At 40.2% G+C, this 26,192-nt stretch overlaps 2 protein-coding genes across 27 annotated transcripts in view; one reads left to right on the top strand and one right to left on the bottom strand.

The window, feature by feature from the left end:
• The window catches only part of CCDC73 (coiled-coil domain containing 73), a 247,719-nt gene that overhangs the window by 148,836 nt on the left and 72,691 nt on the right, over positions 1-26,192 (bottom strand). For 24 of the 25 annotated variants that reach the window (XM_083462970.1, XM_083462975.1, XM_083462973.1 and 21 more), the window contains one exon: positions 24,182-24,981. In XM_083462970.1, the coding sequence (XP_083319096.1) occupies positions 24,733-24,981 (249 nt within the window). In that variant the 3' untranslated portion in view covers positions 24,182-24,732. Of the gene's footprint in view, positions 1-24,181; positions 24,982-26,192 lie in introns of those variants that run through there. The other variant, XM_083462964.1, reaches the window with a different exon arrangement.
• On the top strand, positions 6,388-24,486 carry EIF3M (eukaryotic translation initiation factor 3 subunit M). 2 transcript variants are annotated; one of them, XM_083465103.1, is made up of 11 exons: positions 6,388-6,540; positions 7,725-7,857; positions 8,712-8,850; positions 9,852-9,975; positions 10,410-10,504; positions 13,249-13,332; positions 15,310-15,409; positions 17,906-17,987; positions 22,849-22,992; positions 23,695-23,755; positions 24,203-24,486. In XM_083465103.1, exons 1-11 carry the CDS (start codon positions 6,499-6,501, stop codon positions 24,321-24,323), a joined length of 1,125 nt encoding a protein of 374 aa, XP_083321229.1. In that variant the 5' UTR covers positions 6,388-6,498; the 3' UTR covers positions 24,324-24,486. The 2 variants fall into 2 exon arrangements, with proteins under 2 accessions (XP_083321229.1, XP_083321230.1); XM_083465104.1 differs by having other exon boundaries at positions 6,452-6,620.

Here is a 26,192-nt window from a genome sequence, read left to right on the forward strand (position 1 = left end):
CTGCTTTAAAACTGTCGTGTCAAAATCATATATGTAAATTACACCACATATATACACTCTATGGGGAACTATTGCTAATCAGGGTTTCCAGTGTTGCATCATGCAATGAAAGAGTCACATGTGTATTCAATACATTTCTGCCCTGCATTCTTGCACCAACATGACGCACTGGCGGAGGAAGAGGAGTGGGGGGGGAGCACACCGCCCCTGGCAGCGCGATCCCAGTGGGGTGCCATTGCGGCTACCGCCCCCCCCCCACCCGCGCTGGGTACCACGCTCCCAGGATGCATGCCAGCCCTGCCCCCGGCTGCTCTCTGCCACTGACAGGACTACCAACATCATGAAGTGTATTCATTACATATTACATGGAAGTCATAACTGTGGAGGGCATGTAGCTTGTGTGAAGCAAATGCCAATTTCTTGTTTCTTGTTTCATAGTTTTTGGAGATCAGAGTTGAAAATATTAACTTTTAAGTTATAGAGTTGTATGGTTTATTTTTTTGTAAGCTATTCCATTATCCATGGTTATAATCTTGGCTGGCTTCAAAAGTAATTGCTTTCCTAAACATAAAGGAAGTCTGATTTTAATTTGCTATCTACATCTACATTCTCATATTCTTTTTATAGATTATTTGAAGTTATCACTAGAATCTTCTTTCACTCAAACATAAGTGAAAGTTTTATCTTACTTTGGATACCACAGAAATAATTTATTACTAAGGAAACAAAACCTTTTGTCTCACAATATATTTCTTCAGGACAGCTGTGGTATTTCAGCGCAAGCACAAAAGCTGCGATGATCTGGGCTGCAATCAACTATTTTTAATAGGAAATTTTTACGGACTTTTAATAAGATCTCCGAACATAATTTATGAGGAGAGGTTTTGAAGTGAAGAGGCATTGTTTGGCAAGTGTTCTTCTTCTAATCTCAGGAAATTTAAATAAAAGAGGGTTCATTTCCTCTAACTTCCACACACACAAAAAAAAAAGTTAAGGAAAACACCTGCTACATAAAGCCACAAAACAAGTTTATTCATAGTCCAAATAAAATTTATTTGAAAAAGTCTGAGGACACAAAGCCCTGGGGATGTCAAATCATCATGATATTCGAATTACAACTAACATTTAATAGCAGAAGTTACCTATTAATTTTATGTGGCCTGGGAAGAGGTGTGTGTGTGTGTGTGTGTGTGTGTGTGTGTGTGTGTGTGTGTGTGTGTGTGTTTGCTCACCATTTTTGTTCAAGTGACAGATTGGCCTAAAGTATGAAAGAGAAATTCCCCAATCCTATAACATCAGACAAATACTAGACTGGGAAATTGTGCAGACATAGCATCATCCAGTGATGACAAATCAAACAATTTGATTGCAAGTAAACTTATTTTAGCAGGATTGGAGGGAGTCTGACTGTAAGGTGGCACATTTCAAACCATGGAGAATACAGAGGCCACACTCCAAGGACAGAGTAACAGGAATGCCAACTTGAATAAAACAATGGGGGGAAGCCCCGCCCTGCATAATTGATCACATGACATGGTGTGCGAATGCATGCACACACATACACCTTATGAATGGTAATGTCCATGAACTTGGGGGGGACGGCCACCTCAAATATTTTATTGGGAGGGGGCGAAGGGACCTTGGCCCCCCAGGGTTGGCTCCTATGTGTAAGTAGCAGCAAGCACTCCCTCTGCCGACAGAAGACTCTCCACACTAAGGAGTTTTAAAAACTCAGCTGAGAGACTCAAAAATCAGAAGATTACAGTGCAAACAGAAGGCTTTCCAGACATGCCCCATCACTTGGAAAAAAGACCCCAAGTTCATTTATTGGTGCCTCCAGCTGAGAAAGACTCTTCCCTGAAACTTGGGAGAGCTGCTGTTGGTCAGTATAGACAATGATGACTTAGATGGACCAAGGCTGTTCTCATGATGGGTTTCTGTTATAGCCCTGCTAGGATGGCTCATTGGAGCACAGCTCTGGAACGCCGGCCATGTTACTATATGCTGGTGCGTAAATTTTGATTGACTTCTGTCCCACTTTATTTCCTAGCAGCCCCTACTGGAGGCAGAATTGGCCTTCCGTTGCAGCAAAGCCCAGTCCAAAATTCAGCAGCAGCACTGGAGGCAAGTCTGTAACACCTGGCTTTCATCATTGCTCCTGGAAGCTAGATAAGGCTGTGCTGCTGGCATGTGGTGGGCTGGCCCCAACAGGGCAATACTAAAGGGAGTGATCCCTCTTGGGTCAGTATGAGGGTACCATCATTAATTGTTACTTCACCCCACCCCACCCCGGGAATGTTTGAATATATGTTTTCCCATTTGTGGGAATGGGTTTGTACTGGTGTGAGAGAACGGTTATTTGTAGAGAGTGGGTAGAGTACAAAACAAATCTACCTCCCCCCCCCCCCCACTCAAAATGAGATCCTATAGTGGGAAGTTGGACAGAATCTCCCTGGGAGAGAGACTGGGCAAAGTGTTTGCAGTATCACAGGTGAGAGGTAGACCTGTTTCTGCCTGGGATTCTTGGATCTCTTTTTTGTTTGTTTGCCTTCTGTTACTGTGAAGCAGAGATTGGTTAAGGGAATTATGTCAAGGATAGAGGAGGAGGGGAGTCTCCCCCCCCCCATTTTATTTCAGAATTCTACATTGTTATTGGTATTTATAGACCTGGGCAAATGAGCTGAGTGGCCATATGCTAACACAGCAATGTCCACCTGATATTTGGTGCAACACCGGTCCAGGTCAGAGAGGGAGTTGCTATCATCCTTCAAAATTCTAGCTGCCTCACAAGGATTCTGATCCACAGTGTGTCTGGGTTCAATGGATTCTTTGCAATGTTTAGCTACAGTCAGAACACGAAGTATACTATACACCCTGTAGCACTACAACCTTCCTGCGAGGTAGTCTTGGATGCTGTGCTGGAGAACCCCTTCATGGTAGTGTTGGGAGACTTCAATATCCACACCAAGCCTGCTTCCAATGGGCCAGGTCAGGAATTCATGGCCTCGGTCAGGGGTCCTTTATGACATCAATAGGACTTTCTCAGTACGTTAATTGGTCTGACCCATGTAGTCAGGCTGCTCTGCCGCCTGCACGCCCTGCCCCATCCACCGCTAGCAGAAAAGTTGCACTGCCATTGTTGCCAGTTTTGCGCAAGATCATGCCAATTTGGTGTGAGCTCTTTTGCAGTTAGAACTTTTTTATTGGTTTTACATAATTTTATGCATTTTAACTTTAACTATTTAAAACATTAAAATAAAAGCTTATTTTGAACCTTCGGACCTCCTCCCCTCCCTCCATGGGTTCTGTATTTAAGATAAAGTTTTCTGCATCTTTTACCGTTATAATCTGTTATATATCCATACTGTAGTTACCATAGTTAGTTCCACATTAAAAGTGTCATTACATCCCTGCCAATAATTTTAACTGTTTACAGTGGTCTTTTAAGTAAATTAGGAATTTACTCCAGTCTTTTAAGAATACTTGATCTTCCTGGTTTCTGATTTTCTCCGTCAGTTTTGCCATCTCAGCATAGTCCATCAGCTTTGTCTGCCATACTTCTTTTGTTTATACTTCTCCTTCCTTCCATCTCTGGGCTAGTAGCATTCTCACTGCCATCGCTGCAGTGTCTTTTGTCTTATTTTTGTATCTCTTCACCTATTATACCTAACAGAAAAGCTTCTGGTTTTTTAGTAAATATATTTTAAAACATTTTCTTTCATTCATTATACAGTGGTACCTCAGGTTACAGATGCTTCAGGTTGCGTGTTTTCGGATTGCACACCATGCCGAACCCGGAAGTACCGGAACAGGTTACTTCCAGGTTTCTGCGCTCAAGCATGCGCAGAAGCACCGAATCACAACCCACACGGTCGCAGATGCGGCACTGTGGGTTGCGAACGCTGCGGGTTGCAAATGTGCCTCCCGCACGGATCACGTTCGCAACCCAAGGTTCCACTGTATATCATTTCCCAGAAAGCTTTTACCAATGTACATGTCTACCACATGTGGTAAAAAGTACCCTCCTTCCCTTTACATTTCCAACACAGATTTGAGCTAGTTTTATACATTTTTTTCCAATTTTACTCGGTGTTAGATACCAACAATACATCATTTTCATATAATTTTCTTTCAACAAACAACATGCAGTAATTTTAATTCCTCTTTCCATAACTTTTTCCCAAGATGAGAGATGAATATTATATCCAAAATCTCTAGCCCAATGAATCATCACTGCTTTAACTTCTTCATCTTTGGTATACCACTCCAAAAGAAATTTGTACGTTTCTTATAACACTTTCACATTGTTTTCCACCAGATCTATTTCAAACCTCGATCTCACAGTATCAATACCCTTTTTTTAATCTACTTTAAAAACATCATTTAATTGATGATACTGTAACCAATCTGTTAGCATTTCTGTTATATCTTCAAATCTTCTTATTTAATTGGTCTTCTGCCTCTATTAACAGGTCTTTATAGGTGGCCCAATCCCCTCATATATTTAATTTTTTAACCAATATTGCTTCTAATGGAGAGAGCCACCAAGGTGTTTATCCTCTCTAGTAAGTTTTTATATCTGTCCCATACCTCGTATATTGATTTTCTTACCAAGTGGTGTGTTTTTGTTTTATCGTACCATAAATATGCATGCCACCCAAACCTATTATCATGACCTTCCAAATCTTGTAAATCTGCATTTTTTAATAAAATCCAATCCTGCAACCAGAGGAGCAGGACGCCTCATAATATAACTTCAAATCTGGTAAGGAGAAGTCACCTCTTTCTTTAGAATCTGTTAGTAACTTATATTTTATTATTGGTTTCTTCCCCTGCCAGATACCAAATTGTGAGATCTTTTGTACTCTGCAAGATCTCTCACTATTTTGGGGTGAAATCTTACCCAAAATCAGTGCTAATGGCGACAGTGCTTTTCCACTTATGGCAAAGGCGGTGGGGCACCCACAGGCATGCCATCTGAAGCAGCAGTCTCACCTGCCTCATGGCTTGACCTGCTCTGGTCCATTATCATTGGTAGCTTATTCACTGGTGAGGTTTTGGCTGCGGTAAGCCTGCAATTTATGCACATTTAATTTGTGCACATCCAGCTTTATATGCTTGGCAAACATTTTTGTAAAAATTAAAAAGGGGGTGGAAAGTGTGCATGTATGCAGGGAAAGACTTTGGCAATCCCACCCGCCATTGCACCGAATGTCTTTTGTCTATACACGATTTTAGCTTTAAGTGCAGTCCACAGAATGTATCCCCGTGTAAGTTGAGGGCTTCATCTACTTCATGCTGCTAGGGTGGAGGACCCATTGAGATAGTCCATATTCTGATTTTATTCCTTTTTTTAACATGAAGTTTTATTGTTTCAGATTTTTGTAAGTGATCTTGTAAAGTGTTAAGTTAAGCGGCTAAGTGTATATGAAGTAAATAATAAAACAGATGGCACAGGAGGCAAGGCAAAGTGAATACGGGCTTTAAGCATTTTCTCATAAAAGCCTTTCATCAGCTAATCCACTGAAGAGCTTCTGGAACACCCATGGATAACAGAGCGCACAGAAATGACAATATTATATCAGTTCTAAATCTGTACATGCAGGCAGTTCACATCATAAAGAGGAGTGAGTGAAGCCCCTGCCAGACAGAGGACGAACACGTAGCCCTCATGAAAATGTTATCATAATCTCCAACGTGATAGTTGGGGAATGGATTCCGTTTGAGCCCTTGATGTGCTCAGTTTCTTCTCCAGTTTATAGTCCTCAATAACTGGGGGAGGAACTTTTCCAGCAGCCACATTCCACCACAAAAACCTTCCTGATCCATTCATCCTTGTGGTCTCTGATGACGTGTTGGAGGTTCCTGCATTCCAGTCCAGTCCAGGGCTGCCTAGCGAACTGGCAAAGGGGTTTTACCTTATCCTCACCGATGCTAACATTTAACAGTGAGCCGCGAACGTCTCGATTTGCCTTTTCCCTGTTTCGCTTTAAGAATCGGGTCTATCATGTACACCGGAGGGCGGTGACTGTTCTTAAAAAAACCAAACATATTTGCACCACGCACAGAGAAAATTTTAGGGTTTTGAATAGCTGCTGCTACCCTAAGTTCCGAAAAGCTCTTTTCCAAGTTCTTATCTTGCACGGACTGCACGCACACAACTCGAGATTACGGTGCTAGTTAGCAAGTGCGAAAGACGCGTCATCCAGCCTTCGATTCACAAGGAATCGCAACCGGGACAACTGCTGCTTTCTTGCAATCCGAGGAGAGGGACACGAACGGCGCATGCGCACCTGGGGGCGGGCACGCTTCCAGTTAAGGCGAGTGTAGCGGCAGCCTCAGCTGAATGAAGTGCGCCTGCGCGCTCGGCAACTGCCGTTCCTGGAGCAGGATGGGGTCAGCAGTGCCCCGGAAGCGGAAGCGGCGTGACTGGGAGCGGTCGCTTTCCTTTCCGGCCGGGGAGCGTGCTCGGGGCAGCGAGAGAGGCCGTCTGTAGCCATGAGCGTCCCGGCTTTTATCGATATAACCGAGGAAGACCAGGTCAGGATGGGGAGCGGCTGCTGGTTTCCCTCCGTCGCTGCCCCTCCCGGAATGCAGGAGGGCAGCTGTTGTCTCCTCAGGTGCCGGAGGCCACCGCTAGGGAGGGCGGAGGAGGGGGGGAATCACTCGTGGAACCTCATTCACACGTATACACGGGTTCCACGCGCGCCCTACGAAGCGCCGCTTAGAAGCGAAGTGCTCCCAGCCTCTGCCGTGAAGGAAGCCGAGGCTGGCGGGGTTTTGCTTCCTAGCAGCTTGGTAGGCCCAGCTGGGGCCTCGTCCGGCCTTTAGACTCGGATCCTTTCTGCACCTGCTTGCCCCTCCCCCCCCCCGCCGCCGCTGTGGCCTCGCTAGCAAACGCCCTTCCTGCGAGGTTGGTTGCCCGGGCGCCTTTCTCGCTGGATCAGCACAGCTGTCTCTAGAGGCGCTTAACCTCCAAGGGATTGTGCTTAAGAGCACGATGGGAAATGAATATTTCTGCCTGTCAACATGTATCGAATGAGAAGTTACAGGCTGTATAACCATAGCTGTCAACTTTCCCCTTTTTTAAAGGGAAGTTCCCTTATTCCGAATAGGATTCCTCGCAAGAAAAAGGAAACATTGACAGCTATGTGTATAACAGGGGTCAGCAACCTAAGGCCCATGGGCCAGAAGCGGCCCACGGAGGTTGTTTGACCGGCCCACGAGCCACCCCTGAACTGAGTTGCCCATTCGCGCACAGTGCAGGGACTAACTTCCGCAGCACTGGAAATAGCGTCTGTTCACGCACAGATGCCAAAAATCGTGTGCGCAATCCGGCCCACGGAGGGATCTCCGTGGGACTGATCTGGCCCAGGCAAGATAAACCTTGCTGACCCCTGCTGTATAATATAGAGAGCCCCATGAAGAGCTTTTCTTGGAGGCTGATCTGATCATATTTCTTTATTACTACTCCCCCTGCCTTGTATGTGTCAGTGGTTCTTGTTCAGGAAGAATAGAGAGCGTATTCTTAAAAGTATATTTATTACATGGCTAGGAGGAATGTGATCAAGTAGTGGGAGCTTTGGAGTTAAGCTGTTTAACACAGCATCGGCGTAGAGTCACAAAGAGTAAACAGGATGATCATAAGTGTATGTTTATGACATTACTAGGAGGACTATGATTAAAGGATGTTATTTTTATAGATGCTTTTTTCTTTTGAAAAGGCGGCAGAACTAAGGGCTTACCTGAAATCTAAGGGAGCTGAGATATCAGAAGAAAATTCTGAAGGTGGACTTCATATTGACTTGGCTCAGATCATTGAAGCATGTGATGTGTGCCTGAGGGATGATGATAAAGGTTGGTGTTTGCATAATTTAGGAAGCTATTGATAATCATCTGACCTAGGGTTGTGATCTACTTTCTTTTAAATTATCTGCCTTCTAGAAAAGTGAGATGTTCTCCTTTAGGGCATAATTGTATACAAGGGGCCAAGTTTTACAAGTGGGCACAACTGCCTACCTGTCAGTTACCTGATGGTAAATCTAAGTCAAAGGCTAGAGTGAGGCTTTTATTTAGAAAAATAAGAACACTGAAGTGGAACATGATAAACATACTATTATGAATAGTGTGGAGTAATTGGGTAGAACCTGACATTTCCCAATGAATTTGTTTAGCAGTCAATTTCAAACAGAAAAAATCAAGTGCTTCTTCACACAATGTATAATTAATTAATTATTCATACATTGTATAATTAGCAATGGTGTCCTGATTTCCACAACTGTGCAGAGGACAGGGGTGTAACAGATTTTTGTCTAATGCCAGTTATCAAAGTAGTCATTGTAATTGTTTATACTTCATTTCAACACCCTTCAGACAAAAACAAAAGAGTTGTATGGATGTATCTATGGCCTTTTAAACTGGGAGTGTGTGTTTCAGTTTTTGTTATGTATTTTTGTGTCTTTATACTGTAAGCTGCCCTGTGATGCTTGCATGAAGGGCAATATAGAAATTCAATAAATAAATAAATTGGAAGTCAAGTAAACATGCCACAATTACTGTTGGTGTTTGCAAAAAAATAATAATTGGTCCATTAGTCTAGAAAGAGTTTTCTATATGTTGTATTAACAATGAAAAGCTGAGACAGTCTTACCAAAGAACAATTCAGTGTCACATTTTTCATTACTGAAATATGTTTTTGTTTTTCAATATAGATGTTGAAAGTGTGATGAACAGTGTAGTATCTCTGCTTCTTATTCTGGAACCTGACAAACAAGAAGCTTTGATTGAAAGTCTGTGTGAGAAATTGGTCAAATTTCGGGAAGGTGAACGACCATCACTCAGACTGCAGCTGTAAGTGACTTAGGTGATTGAATGGAATAAATACGTCTTGTACCACAATTATTCCATGAGAAGCAGGATTTTTGGCAGAATGTATTAAGAGTATCTTTGAGTGGGTCAGTAAATTATGTCTGGGCTTGATGGCCAAACATTAGTGTCTTCCAGTCAGTTGTAAGATAAAGGTAAAGGACCCCTGGACAGTTAAATCTGATCTCACCTCAATAATGCTTTGAGTTAGATGCACTGGAAGCAGCGGTCTGGGAACAGTGTGGGATTCAAAGAAATAGGGTGCCCCTGTCATTCTGGGACTAGTTAAGGGCAGCTGCTTGCCATCATGCATAGGAATAATTTTGTACTGCTGAAAAAGAGGAGAGAGAGGTGGAACCTAAGCAAATACACACTTGTTAGACACATAGATTTTATTCAGTATTTTATTTACATACCAGAGTAAGCAAATTTATTAAAAGCAATACTTAAATAGAAGCTCTGAAAGCCACCAGTTGTTTTTGCACCACATGCTGCCAAATACAGATATGGCACATTTTAAAAGGGAATGTTAGGCAAATGTGAATATATGCTACAATGGATATGTCTAGTTTTAAATCCCTTTCCTTCCAATGCTTCGGTTAAGCAGAACAGCTTCCCTTTCCGCTCAACTCCTCATGTTTCATAGATATTAGCAACATACTCCAGGCTTGAGGACTCTCCATCCATGCTGACCTCTCTGCCATATTGTCGTCCCAGCCCTGTTTGAGTACAACAAAATCACTCTTGAGATTCTCACTCCTACTAACTGCTCTACAACTCTTCCTGCTGTCATTACTCAATGCAGCTGTGAGCACAACCCCTTTGCCTACTTAAGGCAAAAACTTTTCCTTCTGCTGCTTAGGCAAACGTAAGACACAACTTATCCCTTGTGATCCTTTGCAAAAATGTGTACATTAGATGAGCAGTGTATGTCCATTAATACATTACAAATGTTGGAAATTAATTGACTTGTCATTATTCCTTAGACTGAGTAATCTCTTCCATGGCATGGAGAAGAATACCCCTTCAAGGTATACAGTCTACTGCAGCCTCCTTAAAGTAGCCTCCAGCTGTGGAGCTATACGGTACATTCCAACTGAACTGGAGCAGGTAAGCAGTTGAATAGTATTTGCATATTAACGAAGAATCCCTTAAAAATTAATAAGATTGCAACAAACCAAAATACATCATAAGAATTACATAGTAAGCTGCATCATCAAGAACCCCTTCTCGATTAAGGGAATCCCAAATTGTGATTGTAAAAATAACAAACGTGTTGTAGTTTTGTTTTATGCGAGCCTGTCTGGAGTGCTGCCTTGTACTTCAGCATCCCAAGACCGAGGGTATCCATTCTCTTAAGGGAAAAGTAAAGCATGGATGGGAAATTTCCATTAATGATTTCTGCTTCTGAGCAAGGCACAGAACAGAGTTTCATAATTTCACATTCTTCTGATTTTTATAATATTTGCATTTTCAAAAATTGAACTTGAAATAACTTTTCTCAGTAGTAAAAATCATTGCCTTCTGTGTCAAATCTTTTATAGGTTCGAAAATGGATTTCAGATTGGAATCTTACCACAGAGAAAAAGCACACCCTTCTTCGACTGCTCTATGATGTTCTTGTAGATTGCAAAAAGAGGTAACTGAGACTACGTACTGTGCCAAACAATTTTGACACAATTCATTGAGGCAGGGGAAGATCACTGAAATATTTACCATTTCAATTATTGTTTTTAAATTTGTATGACTTGTGTTCAATTGTGTGCTTAATATAAAGGGCTGCTTGTTCTCATTTGAATGGTACAAATATTAATTCTTAGATTGCATATGACAATTTATGTTTAATAATATTTTTAGTTTGGTATTAAAAGCTAGATTGTAAACTGTTGAGCCAACATAGAGAAGAAAGGAGTAATTTTTAAAACACTCCTCCTCCACCTCCATGTTTGTTTCGTGGGGGTGGAAGTGGGGTGAAAAGGAGATTAATTTTTCTCTCTAGCTGAACATTGAGAAAGATGGCTAGAGTGTTCTTGGGATAAAGGTCTCTCTCCTCTGTTGGGTTTGCTTGAAATGATTGCTTGAAATGATTGGTGGAGAACAGGTGAGCATTAATGCTTGCTCAAGTGGTGAACAGGTGAGCATTCATCTGATCTCCACTCCAAAAATAATGGATTATCTTAGACAGAAGAAACTGATCTTCAGTTTCTCCATATGGACTGAGTTCAAAAAGTGAGACAGGTATATGCTATACTTTCTTATTGACACACACAATCAGTTATCAGAGTCTGATGTTTCTGGATTCCTTACTGGAAACGTAATGTGGATGGTTTTTCCCTTCTGAGTACAAACTAAGAAAAGAAAAGAAAACACAAGAACTCACCCCAGCCTACTTCTGTTCTTTTTATAGTGAAGTTTTACAGAACTGCTTGATAAGACTTTTTTCCAGGTCAAACTTGATGGTGATAGTGATTAGCTGTCAGTACAAAATCTTAAAATAGCAAAGGTCTCACTAGGCCTGTTAAAAAACTGTGCTAGTAAAGAAAATAGACTTTGGGGCTTTAAGAAAAATGGAGATATGCATTTGTTTTGATTAAAGAATAGATGTGTCTTTTATTATGATAATATGAAATTATGTTGTTTTTCTAAGCTGTTCTATTTGGGTCTTGAGAATCACTGGTGCTAAATGCAGAAACATGGCGCTTGACATTAGGATTAGTCTTAAGAAAATCCTCAATGTTGAAGTAGTGGTAATAGCACAATATAGTTGGAAATAAAGCTGATTTTTGTATGAAAGCTGTGCTTTTATAACCTAATGTTATTGTCCTCTTTCAAAAGCCAATTAAAAGCAAAACAAACCCACCATTTTATAAATGCATGGTTCCCATAATATGAGATGCTCTAATTTTGAAAGTAACATTTTTTTCTTTGACTTTTATTATCCTTTTATCCAAGAGATTTATAGCCTGCCCTTCATCAATATTGTGTCGTTTCAATTACATTCATTCTCAGGAGCAAGATAGTGGAAGTAAGAAATTGTACTCTATAAGTGTAGTAATTGAGAATAGAGATTTCAGTAATAGAAGAGTGAAGCCCTCCCCACTCCTGATAATATCTGCTCCTTGATTTTCATACAATTTTCAGCATTATTTTGCTTTTTAATGATTGTATCCAGATGTGTTCTGGTAAGTCGTGTAAAGATGTTTCCACCTAAGAGAGAAAATTCTGTAACTGGCAGGTAATTTATGAGTTTAAAAGTATAAAATAAACTGTAAAGTTCTAATATTTTTTTTTAAAAAAAGACCCCTGAGACTGAATGACTATGTAGCTGTTTTACCACTTTGGTACCATTGGCAGTCAAAACTCCTACATCCTTTCAAGTGCACTTTTCATTTGAATCATAGCTTCACAGTGCCTTTAACTATCTGACCATCTCCTTTGATACTCCCTTTCTCATACAGTTAGAATTTTGGGGTCACCCAATGAATCTGAAGGTTGGAACATTCAGGAGAAACAATAAGAAGCACTTACTCACACAGTGTATAATTAACCAATGGAAATTGCTCTAACATAACTACTGCATGTACGGGATGCGGGTGGCGCTGTGGGTTAAACCACAGAGTCTAGGACTTGCCAATCAGAAGGTCGCGGTTCAAATCCCCACAACGGGGTGAGCTCCCGTTCCTTGGTCCCTGCTCCTGCCAACCTAGCAGTTCGAAAGCACGTCAAAGTGCAAGTAGATAAATAGGTACCGCTCCGACGGGAAGGTAAACAACATTTCCGTGCACTGCTCTGGTTCGCCAGAAGCGGCTTAGTCATGCTGGCCACGTGACTCGGAAGCTGTACGCTGGCTTCCTCGGCCAATAAAGCGAGATGAGCGCCGCAACCCTAGAGTCGGTCACGACTGGACCTAATGGTCAGGGGTCCCTTTACCTTTAACTACTGCATGTAGTACAAGCAACAACCGTCTTAGATGCATCCAACTGATGTGCAACCATCACACCGACCCCAGAAGTGGCTGTAAAAGGGGGTGGGTTGGGGGCGGAGTGGGCTTGCACGTAATCTACTGACATGTGTGGGGTTCAGGAAATCAAACCCCCCACGCAAAACAGTTGGCGCCTGTTATAATTGCTGACTTGGACAGGGGTTGAGGCGAGTTCATAAGCTACGAACTACTTGAGAACCGGAGATTATGTATGCCTTTGAATGCCTGTTGTTGAAGTGTGAGTGGCAGAGAGCTGTCACACTCGGTTCCTTCCCATGTGCATCTGGTTGTGAGCACAGGATGCTGGTTTAGTTAGGTCTTTTTTCTGATCTATCAGTTCTCCCCTTAAGTTTGTACATTTTGAAATGATTTTAAAAGGAAGTACTGTTTCTTGCCCACAGTGATAATGCAGCAAAAGTAATGGTAGAGCTGCTGGGAAGTTACACAGAGGACAATGCTTCTCAAGCCAGAGTTGATGCTCACAGGTAATGTAAACATTACAAACTACATTTAGGATTGTTTCATGTGTTAATGGTCAGTGAAAGTTTCAGTAAGAAGAAATGCAGCCCCAAACATGCTAAATTCTTATTCCTCTCCCCACTCTCCAAATACTTTGCTTGCCACTTCAGATTTGTAGATGAATGGCAAGGGGTTTTGCTAAGACGTTTTGCTGATGGTGAGAGCACAACTGGTAATGTGTGGGATATGCAGGGATTCTTAACTGAATACAGTCATACCTTGGTTGTCAAATGGAAGCTGTTCCAGAAGTCTGTTCGACTTCCAAAAACATTTGACAACCAGGGCGCAGCTCAGTCGGAAACTGCATCGGGTGTTTGAGTCCCAAAAAATGTTTGCAAACTGGAACACTCTCTTCCGGGTTTGCGGCGTTCAGGAGCCCAAACATTCGAGTTGCAAGGCGTTTGATATCCAAGATACAACTGTACAAAATATCTCCCACATTAGAATGCCTAAATGTCACCCTCTTACATTTTTCGAAGTGGTTTTTTGTTTTTGTTTTTTGTATTTTAGCGGTGGCCAAGACCTGTTGGTATAAAAATAACCTTCTTGTCTAGAGTAGAAGAAAAGTTCAGTTGAAGTACATGTCTAAGACAGTTAAGTTCATTTCCTGCCCAATTCCTTTACAACTTCTGCACAGGACGCAGGATCTGTGTGTATGAAACGGCAATTCTTTGACTTCTGTCTGGATCTTAGTGTTTGTAGAAAATACCAGTTGAATGCATCATCAACATTTTTAAACATTATCTGAGACTGTGTAAAATGCCTTTCCAATATCATTCTGTAGTTGATCTGCCCTTGCAGTGATGCGTAGTTGGGCACTTGGCTCTGCCGCTTATTGGGACCCCAGAAAAAAGTGCAAACCATGTAGATGTGTTTTTAAGGGCGCTTCCCCCCCCAAAAAATATTCTACTGCTAGGGTTATGTTTGTTTGTTTAAGTTATACACTGAATAGATTTCTTCAAACAGGGAGACGTTCCATAATATTAAAGAAAACATACTCTAGTTTGGACTCCTGTTGTAGCTGCCATTGGTTTGGGTTTGTTATGAATGGGGCAGTTTGGAAAGGTTTATATAAGGGAAGTAGGGAGAAATACCAGCTTTGGTAGTTCTTCCAGGTAGTAGCAGCAGTGTGTCATATGTTATTATGGTGGAAAGTAGTGGGGGGAAGGGTTAAATTGTAGTTCATGCAAGTGTAACAGGCAGGAGGAAAGTGTCTCTGAGCGGGTACAGGAGGAATGTGGAGTAACTAATATTTGGTATAGAAAGGAGATCAATCTGCAATTTTTTTGTTGGTTTCCAGTTCCCTCCATTTTGCATTAAAAGCAGTTAATACTTTACTGTAAGTCTGCTTGATCTGTGAAGCAGAAAGCCAACTACAATAAAATATACGTAACTGTTGTCTGGGGCTGGTTCATGGCCAGCCACACAGCTAGGTAGCCAGACTCCCCACCTTTTTGTGACAATGATAGCACAGAGAAAAGATTTTGTTCTGAATAGCCTTTTGTTTTCAGTGAATGTTCCTGCAAACTTAGACCTAAAAGTTTGGTAGGCATCCCTAAATATAGATGCATATTTAATTGTGTCATGGAAGGAGAAGACAATTGGGCAGGCTTGCTTTTATATATAGGTGTTACAGATGCACACCATTTTTTTCTGCTTACATCCCATAACATTTTCAGTGTTAGGCAAATCCCTTCTCACCCACCCACCCCCCAGGCTTCTTAAAGAGAACACTCAACCTTGATTAGTTTTTATGCTGCTTTTGTTTGTTATTTCTTAACCCAATGTGTTTATATGTATTTATGTTGTATTTGTAAATACTGTTCAAGTGTTTTCGGAATACACTTTGATTTGGAGGTTGTTTTTGCAGAATGGTTTTTAAAAAGCTATTAAATTAACTAGAAATGCATTTTTTCTTCCTTACACTTTACTTTCCTAAATAGGTGTATTGTCCGTGCATTAAAGGATCCTAATACCTTTCTCTTTGATCACCTTCTCACCTTAAAACCGGTCAAATTTTTGGAAGGAGAACTTATTCATGATGTAAGTATTAATTTCTAAACTTAAATATTAAACACTTGGCATGCTGCATGCGAGATAGAATTGCTTGACCATTTTAGTGGGATTTAATCACACATAAGTTATTTTGCATTGTGTTGTTTATAGTGTCTAGGTTTGCATGTCATTCAGACACATAGTTTAATGTGTTGTGAACCATTAGGAAATAAGCCTTGAGCTAACTAGTTATCCTCCTCTCACCCCTAGCTGCTGGAAGGAGTAGCTTAGAATATTTTGATTTTCCTTTTGTTTGATCACGGCTTGCCATGCTCAGATCAACAAATTGTGGTTAACATTAACTACAGTTTGTTTCAGACAAACCAACTTCAGACATAGTTACTGAAGCCATATTATTTAAATTAATAAGAGTTGAGAGAAGTAGGCCTCTACAACAAAATGTTGTAATCTGGAGTGCTTCCGGATTCTGGATGACCATTTCATTTATCCTCTTCACTTCACATTTCTTCTTCAACCCTGCTCAGACCTCATTGGGCTGGGTTATTTTTGAAGGGTGTAGCAGTGAACCCACTTGTTCTCAATTCCAATTGTATTAATTTGGGATTGAGGCATGTAGGCAAGTAGGCATTTCCTTCTTCCCACCCAATTGATAGGGCCCCCCTCCCCGGTTCAATGTCTTAATGTGTTTGGGGATTTTGACCTTTGTCAATACCGCCCCGTACAAATTTTTGTTGTATTTTTACATACCGGATTTTTCGCCCTATAAGACGCACTTTTCCCCTCCTAAAAGTAAGGGGAAATGTGTGGGCGTCTTATGGAGTGAATGCAGGCTGCGCAGCTTTCGTTGAAGCCAGGGATTGAAGCCAATCCCTCTTGCTCTCTTGGCTTGGCTTCGCTGGAGAGCCACTGTGCAGCTTTCCTTCTCTGCACAGCGCCCCTTCAGCAAAGCAGCAGGAGAAACAGAGCCCCTTCCATTTCTCCTCCCGTTTTGCTGGAGAGGCGCTGCGCAGAGAGGGAGAGAACTTTTTTTTTCTTGTTCTCCTCCTCTAGAACTAGGTGCGTCTTATAGAGCGAAAAATGTGGTAACTCAGGAATACCACAAGTTTACTGGTATTTCTTTCTTCAGCATTAGTCCCACGGTTTTGGCTACAGAAGCATAAGCACAGAAAATTTGAATTTGTATTAGTAAATAGAAAAGTGAGACTTGCACCAGTGTATCTTGAGGGGGGGTGACATAGTTGACATCAAATATTGAGTTCTTTCTCTAACCTGGTTCTGTCTTCATATGCATATTTTTAATTGTGTTTTTGAATGTTTAAAAGTGCAACCAGTTTGCATGCGTCAGTGTAGCGTGAAAAAGAGAGTGAAAGGTTTTGCCTGGGAGGAGCTTGGAAGGGGGCTAATTAGCTTCACCTCTGATCAGTGGACTATTTTGCTGTAACTTCCTTTTGATACAGGGGATGGGGTGAATAATAATAATAATAATAATAATAATAATAATTTATTTATACCCCGCCCATCTGGCTGGGCCTCCCCAGCCACTCTGGGCAGCTTCCATAGAACCCAAAAATACAGTGAACACACTGCCCAATCTCCATTGCATTAAATGCTTTCAGTCTGGCACCAGTTTAACTTTTACTTCGCCTGTTACCCCAGCATCCAACAGTCTCATGCAATAGAAACATATTTTTGAATAAGATGTTGAGGACAAGTGGCTCATGACCATCTTAAGTTTCCCATTTAACTCTAGTTATCTAAAAGAAATCAAACCAAGATTTGATCCTAATTGGTTTTAGCTAACTAGACTTAAAATAAACTGGGCTGTTAATTATGCTCTGCTTTTTGGAAAGTATTCTCTCCCCCCCCCAAAAAAAAAGGTTTACAATAATTTGTACGTAGCAGTTACAGATAGGTAGCTGTGTTGGTCTGCCATAGTCAAAATAAAAAAATTCCTTCCAGTTGCACCTTAAAGACCAACTAAGTTAGTTCTTGGTATGAGCTTTCGTGTGCATGTGTATCTGAAGAAGTGTGCATGCACACGAAAGCTCATACCAAGAACTAACTTAGTTGGTCTTTAAGGTGCTACTGGAAGGAATTTTTTTATTTTGTACGTAGCAGGAAACTGGTTTAGTCAAAAGGGAAAGTAGAAGCATTCACTCTCATTCTGATCTTTGCACAGGAAGAGAAGAATGGGGCATGGGAAGTGTGTGGGTTCAGTTTGCCACGGCTCCTTTACAATAATCCCTAAACCCATGACGGGTAATCTGTGGCCCTTCAGATGCAGTTGGACTTTATCTTCTGTCATCCTTGAGTATTGGGCATTCCAATGGCGTTGATGAGAATGGAGTCCAACAACATCTGGAGGGCCACAAGTGTCCCACCCCTGCTGTACACCATGGCAGCTTGAATTCAACCAGTATTTTCTGTTCTGTTCTCTAAATGAAATGTTCGGGAGATGTCTGCTAAATTAGACATGCTCATATCTTGTCCTGTTCTCATAATTGACAATTTCTTTCTTTGTAGCTTTTGACAATTTTTGTTAGTGCCAAGTTAGCATCCTATGTCCGGTTTTATCAGAACAACAAGGACTTCATTGATTCTCTTGGTAAGTTTTTTTATTTCTTTTTTAATGCACATTTGGTGTACCCAACACATATGGCCATGATATAAATGTAGCTCAGCTACTCAGAAGGAGGTGCTGTGACTGGCCACTTGCTCTGCTGACTGTGTCTAGTTCCAGGATGAGTATCCTTTTTTGCCTTGTGGGCACAGTTACCCTTTACCAACCATGTGGAGGCTTCATACAGATCAGCTGAGGAGGGGAGTAATGGCTGCTATCCGCTTACCAAATGGTTGATCTCATGACTAGGGAGGGGGCAATTTGCATCCCCATCAGGGCACTGGGCTTCACCCACTCCAGTCCCACCCCAGCCCCTGCTAGCTCCAAAATGTATGGGGTCTGAAGGAGCCAGGAAAATTGGCTGCATGGAGCAGGGATCAGATCAGACTCCTGAACTTGTGGTTTTCCACCCCTAGCCTCAGCATTTAAAGTTTATCCTTGGGTTCTCCAGTGCTGTTTGAGATTTTGTCCACTCATGCCTTCACCAGTTGGAATGGATCCCACACTCCAAGGCTCTCGGGCGCTTTACTGATCTGCAGGCAACCCCGAGAGAGTTGTTCCCAGGGTGCTTAGGTTCTACCACAATAAGGCTTTCTTTCCAGTTGTGTGTGCTTGTAGTTACATAATATCAAAAACTGTATCAGAATACAATTGTTTAGTTTGGTGACTGTTCATTCTGAATTGAATGCTTTTCTTTTGCTGTCTTTTGTGTTTGAACTGTGGTTTTCAAGCATCCACTTGCAGTAAATCCTGTGGGAGCAGGTATTATTATTGAATCTGCATTTCTAAACTGAAAATAGCCAATTTGAGAATTCTGACAGCACTCCCAAGTTATATCCACTATGTTATTCATCGATGAGAGGTAGAGAAAGTAGATTTCCCAGTGTTTATTGTCTAAATGACTAAGAGCCCTGTTGTTTGAGTGAAGATAGCCTCCATCTTGTCTTCTTGCTTTTCTTTAGTTGGTCACATACTCCACCTGTGCACTGAGCAAGCCGCAGTTATCAACAGTGCTGCATGAGTGTTGAGGGGGAAACCCGACATAGTGCAAGAGTGCTGCATAAATGACCTACCAAGCATTGTGGGGGCAGCCCCATTGCCACAAAGCTGGCAACGGATGTGCAGCAGAGAAACATGCAGGCTACTGCATGGGCAAGGTGCTGTTTGAAGAACAACCAAAACCCCTTGTTGTAGGATCATGATGTGAATCAACCAAATCTCCCTCTAACAAGGCTGAAGTACAGTCAGATTGAGCACTTGCAAGTGTTCTTATGCAAGCTTAATCTTTTTGCAGATGCATTAAACCTTGCAAACCACATTCTGTCCCAGTTAATATGTTTCATAGGATGAAGCTTTGTGATGGAATGTTAATGTCAGCAGCCTCTTTATTTACACACTGTGGAAAGAAAGGAGTAGTAATTAACACTTTGGCACTCCCCCATTGATGTGTAATTGACTGTTTCAAAAGAGCACTGGTTCATAAGCTATTGCATGCATGAAAATTACTTTTTCTGTATTGCAGCATTTTAGGACAAGGGTCAGTGACAATGCAAAAATTGTTCAATGATGCAAGCTTTTATATTATGACATTAAGGTTTAGATATACTGGTAATGAATAAATGTTTCCATAAAATTGGGGTTTAAAAAAATAGTGACCAGAATGGAGGTTAATTTTATTTGAAAAGAAAAAGGTAATAGGATTTAAAACATACAAATATTTTTAGGACTAGATAGAATCCTGAAAACAAAGGTGAACATTCCTCAATTTAAGATAGAAATTTTAGAAAGAAAAATATATTATTTTTCTTAGTGAAAACAAAGAAAGTTTTTCACCTTATGGTAGCTGATATAGCTTGAATGTTATAAAAGCATGCACATGACTATAGTACTCATTAAATATCAGGTAATTTTTTAAAAATCTGAATAATGGAGCCTCTCCTAGGATGTTACCATAGATTAGATTGTGCCAATCAAGTGCATTCAAAGGCAACTTGTTTCATTTGAGTGTAGTATAAACATAACAAATTCTTGTACAATGGATTGAACCAACTAATCTACCATTAGTTATACTTCTAGTAAACCCATTGAAATAAATGGATTCAAGTAACTTAGGTTCTTCGATTTCAGTGGATCTACTCTTGAGTATGACTTGGTCATCCATTGTCTGTGTGTGAAAATAATGTATTTTTATGTATTTGAAATGCATTAAAATATGGAGAATAGCACAGAACACATCTAATTCTTTTTGGGCCAACCAATTAAGCCAGCCCAGATTGTGGGTTTTTTTTTAACTTTTATGGTATTGGAAGTAATCCTCTAAATGGCTAGTATGCTTTTAATACTATAATATTTTCTATTTTTTTACAAATTAATGTTTTCCCTTATTTTATCCCCCTGCTGGTTTTATTTTTCTTCAAAATTAATAACAAGGCTTGCCAATCTAAATCATCTATTCAGCAAAAGCTCTCACAGGTGGCATCAGGTTGTTACAATGTGTTGTTTTATTAATGCTGACAAGTTAGGCCAACAGTTGTATTATCATGTGTCAACTGTGAATCGCCCTAACATGCTCACATTTAAATCTGGTAGTATGGGCAACCTTTTTACTTTAGCAGGGTAATTAACATCTCATTTGCATTTGTTAATTAGAGTTTATGAGCACTAATTGATTTTTTGTGCTTGTAGATTTCCATTAAAACCAGTTAGCTATAGTTTCTGAAGCTCCCTATTCGCTTGAGTTATGATGATCACATTTTTGTTGAATTGGTGCCAGATAAATAGCCCTCATCATAATTACTGCTAATTAACACAACATTATGTCTGGTAGTAATGTGCTTCCCTGCGCTTCTATTAGTCTAACAGTGTTATTAATTCCAAACATAAATATTTGTTGAGTGTTCAGGTTATCTGATCCATACTTCTTTTCGAATGTCTGAAACTTTAAAGAGACTATTTTACAGAAACGTTATTCAACTATTTTGTAAAAACAAATAACAAAGTAAATTTACACCAACTTATTTTTTGTTTGCTGTTCACATATTGCTGCATATTGTATTATAGCCTTCCCCAACCTGGTGCCCTCCAGATGTTTTAGGACTAGAATTCCCATCCGCCTCAGGAGATGGGGAGAATTGCTGTAACATCACACTTTTGTATCCCAAGAACTTCACAATCAATAGCATTTGTAGAATTCAACAAGATGACATCCTGTTCCTCCCATGTAAATGAATGCATAAAATACAAATTGGAGTTCTTGTTGAAACTGCACTGAAAAGGATATATCAAGAACTCTGGCCAAAAGTTTCAATATAAGGAATAATTCCTACTCAAGAGTTGAAAAGAAAAACGTGTATATTCTGCTAAGAATAACAGTTTGAAGCTAGTAGTAAATTAAACACACCGTGTAAGTACGATAGTTTTAAAGTAATGGTAAGTTTGGATACAACGTTTAAGTACAGAAATAATGAGTTTCAAATACACAGTGATACAGTACAAAGGTACATGAAATACCAGTGCACAACAATTGTTTTATACAAGTCTCAATAGCAGTCAAAAAGAGTCCATATTGTATAAAATCAGAATAAAGAGTAAAGAATAAAGGATCAAATGGGGCCAAAAAGGAGTATCCGGAGTGTGAATCAGATGTACGACTCAGTAGTGGTGACCAGGACAGGGCCCTGTTTCGGAGTACACGCCTTCTTCAGCTGGTAATATCAAAAAATATGTCAAGATAGATCAAGGTGCTTCACTCCATAGAACATAAATATAATAAATTATATACATTCTAAAGTATGTTAACACATATCATGATATTTGGTTCCATACCTCGGTTTTTTGACGACTATAAATCTGTTGGAAGTCTGTATCATTTAATTCTTTTATGTTTCTTTTTCGACATGCGTCTAGAAATAAGGATTTCCAAGAGTTATTATTTCCAGTCAAATTATTTATGAAAAACGGACATCAGTTCAGTGTTTTCTCACCTTAGATAATTGCACCCAAGTTTTCTTGCATTTCTCTGCGCCAGAGTTCTTGATATATCCTTTTCAGTAAAATACAAATTGGTCATAATATGGAATGAGTAATATCAACAAGAAACTGAATATGTATCTTCCATAAACTTACAACGTATTTTGAAATCAGCTCTGTAACTACCCTAAGAATTAAGGACCGTAAGAGTTGACACTTGGAAAGTGAACCTCTTGCGGTGGGGATGGCAGGTCACAGTTGCCTGAGTATGTCTCACTTGTACTATAGAAAGGGATTGTTAACTGGGGTGTGTAGGGGGGTGCAAGTAGTATGTTAGGTACTTATTATCTCTTCCATGCTGCATAGATGAAAGGGGTGGTAGGATCCCACCTACTCTGTCCTGACATTGGTGCAACATCTGTTAGATGTGTGTGCAAAGAAAAAAATGTAGCAGCCAGCCACAGAAGCACCAACTGTTTTTCATACAATCATTAAGATTTCTTGGAAGCATTTTGGTTTTCCCAATATTACTTCATAACAACATGCAGCCTTTCTAGCACTCTGCCACTGCTGAGCACAGAGCAAAAGCCAGCACCAGGTGACAGTGGAGGATGACCCTCAATCCTAAACAAATAGGCCTACTATTCTGCAAGAAGAAACAAACTCATTCTCTATCTTCACCTCCTGTATTCTGTTCTTAATGCAAACTGACCTTATCCCCACCTCTTGGAATAAATTAAAGTTCCGAACATAATAATCCTTCAGTTTTTGTACTGTGAATTTTGCAGTGCAGTTCTCCCAAAAAGTATCTAACTGCCTGATGTGGATCAACAATTTCCTAGCAAAAACTTACACTGTAGTGTGATCTCTAATGCAGGTTTATTGCATGAACAGAACATGGCAAAAATGCGACTGCTCACCTTTATGGGAATGGCTGTGGAAAACAAGGAAATCTCATTTGACACTATGCAGCAGGAACTTCAGGTTGGAGCTGATGATGTTGAAGCATTTGTTATTGATGGTAAGAGAGGTTATATGATCCTATTATATGCTGGCTGATAAGACCTTTACTGATACTGAAAACCTGTACAACTGTTAATGATTTGAAGCAGGCGGTTAGGATGTCACAGTCACCTTTTTGCTTCTTTTGGTAAAGTGCATCATCACTGCTGTGGAAACTGCAGTGAAGACTCAAACGGTGCCTGTGCTATAATCCAGTAGCCAGTGTAAAGTCCTGAATTGGGTCGTTTTGGGGTAGGGTCCCTCATAGATTATCCAGACCCAATTCTTGGGTTCTTCAGGTTTGCCAGCATGGAGCTTACAAGGGGAAGGGGAGCGTATTTCACCCTGGTGCAGACAGCAAACAGGATTGCTTTATTGTTGTAACCACAATTTGAATGCAATAGTTGACTATGCAGTGTTTCTTGTACTGTTTTGTGATATATTAGAAACCCACCTTTTAATTGTTGCTCTTTGTTAAATTGCATGTGATTTCCAGTGAGAACCTCCTTGCAGAAAGTGCACATAGTACTATATAAAGCACTATGCAAGGCTTAGTGAAATACATTTTTCTGCATGCCATGGTATAACGACAAAAATTGAACACCCGTTGAAAGGACATCCCTATATTCACTTCAGTTCCAGGGGATTACTGAAGCTCTTATCAGTCAGGGTTTCAACACATGTTAAAAGAAATTCATCATAATGTGTTTGTTCTTTGCAGCTGTAAAGACAAAGATGGTGCATTGCAAAATTGATCAAACACAGAGAAAAGTAGTGGTCAGGTGAGTCTTAAATCTTTTTGTGAAGCAACTTAGTGCAGTGCTAATTATAGCACTTAAACATCTGTTTAATATTTTTACTAGACGCAAGATATTCCTATCAGTTGCCTGTAGTTAAATAGTTGCTATTTATCATAATTTTATTAAAGCACAGACTGAATGTGATTAGCTTATTTAATGAAAGAGTCCTATTTTCCAGCACATTTCATTTAATGGCCAAACAGTGGTAAGAATACTAATGAGTTTTGTCTGAGGTTTTTAAGTACTGACGAAGGCTGCAGAATACCAGACTAGCTGGTCTATAAAGCCTTGTTATAGAGGGTAAAAAGTTTTGTTTTCACATCTTATCTCATGTTTTATTTTTTTCTCAATACATATGTACCGAAAATATGGTGTTTGTTTTTGAAAGCAGAACTTTGATGCAATTCCTTTTACATTTCTTTATTTTAGTCACAGCACACATCGAACCTTTGGAAAACAGCAGTGGCAACAGCTGTATGATACACTTAACTTCTGGAAACTAAATTTGAATCAAGTGAAAAACAGTCTCCTTAGCTTGTCGGACACCTGATTATTTGATGTAATATTTAGTATGTATTGGATGGAAACTCAGCTATATTAAACCATTCAACTTAATATTGTGAACTTTTTATTGAAAATATCTAATTGGCTGAAATACATAAAATAACTTGAACTACAGGCTGATAAAGCAATAAACCTTAAACCAGAATGAATCCTGTTCCCCTGTTCTGTTTTATAATCATAAGATCTTATATTATGGCATAAAGAAGTAGGATAGTCATATGATTTTTATAAATGTGGTATTTTCTGACCTTTAGTTGGTAACTTTCAAATGAAATAGCTATTCTAAAGTATTCTTTTTTAAAAACTAAGGTAGACAAACCTGCAGAAATGAAAGCAGTTTTCTTAATACATGACATTTGCTCATATATGCCAAAGACTTTATCAAAACAATTACATTATGCTTCTGCTTTATCTGCTATTAATGTTTTTTCTGTATCTTCCTCATGCTTTCTCTTTCTTGGGTGGCCAAAACTTTTTAAATGCAGAAACCTTTCAATATTGTCAATTCGTGTTTTTATGAAGATATTTTGTGATTTCCAGTCTTTCTCTTCAGTGTTCTGTGAGCTCTGCTTTAAAATAGCCGCACTGACTTCTGAGAGTGGTTGAGAAGTCTTCTGTTGTCCTAATGGGCATTCTGTTGTGACCTAAAATCCACACATAAGACATTAAAGATTTCGTTTTCTCATGGCTGATCAACACTCCACTAGACACTCTTCTAGACATTAGATAGGCATATACATTGGGTGTTTATGCACTGATTTCTGCTGTTTACGTATTGGAGATATAACGAATTGGCATCTGTGGGTATTTTTGTACTGGCCTTCAATCATATTCCCAGTGCATTTTTAAAGAAACAAAAAAAATTGAAATGTAAACACAAAATAAAATGCCATCAAATTACAAAAGCAGGCAAAGAAGATTAAAATTGTATCTTAAAAGCTTGGAACTACAGAACGTTTCTTGGTGCCAAAACGACAAGTAAGTGCTGGGAAACGTCCCTCTCTATCAGATTGCAGTTATGATTTACAAATGGGCATTGATTGCACTTTAAAAGGAAGCACAATTCCTATCCTTTCCCACATGTACATGTAAAAGAAGATTCTCTAAACATCCTGCCAATTTCTAATTTAAAATTCTTCAAATATTACTGGGGGGGAGTGGGACGGTGCATGGAGGGTAAAGAGCACCTTTCACACCCTGTCCCACCCCTGCTGGTGCCCAGGTGCAGACAGAGCACAGAGGGTACTTGCGTGCCCTGCAGGGGCTGGGTGAATGCATGGAGGGAACCCTCCACGCTCATCCAGTCCCCACTGCTGACAGACGCTCACATGTGGGGGGGGAGTGCCCAAGATTCTGCACCTCAGTTATGATTACTAACAATGTAAGGCAAGTAAGGTAGCTAGGATGGCTTTGGGGAATAGGAACAAGCGGGGTGGGGGGAGGAATCCGGTGTTCTTCTCCCACTCAGATTTTGTTCCAAGTAGAAGTATTTCAGAGCCACAAACTCAGTTTGAGGAGGGCTTGCAACTTGCCCCAGGGGTGGACTGAGTCTAAAAGAACTGGGAATAGTCTAGTAGTTGAGCCTATTGTTGAGGTACTGAATGTACCAGGTGTCTTATGAAAAAAGGAAGAATGAGTCAATTTGATTGCTTGAGACCCTAACCAAAGATTGGTCTCAGGAGGGCAGGAAAAGAGAGATCTTCTCAATAAGCCCCAGACAGCACTACACAAAGCCTGTTTATAATAGGGGGGAACACTCCTCATGCATACTGTATTTTTGCCAAATTGCCTTTTTTTGTCTTACTAGATTTGTGCCACATATGATGGTACAGTGCTCTAGCATGACTTACTTTAT

Source organism: Podarcis liolepis (assembly GCF_965112155.1).
Source record: "Podarcis liolepis genome assembly, chromosome: 1".
NCBI classification, from domain to species: domain Eukaryota; kingdom Metazoa; phylum Chordata; class Lepidosauria; order Squamata; family Lacertidae; genus Podarcis; species Podarcis liolepis.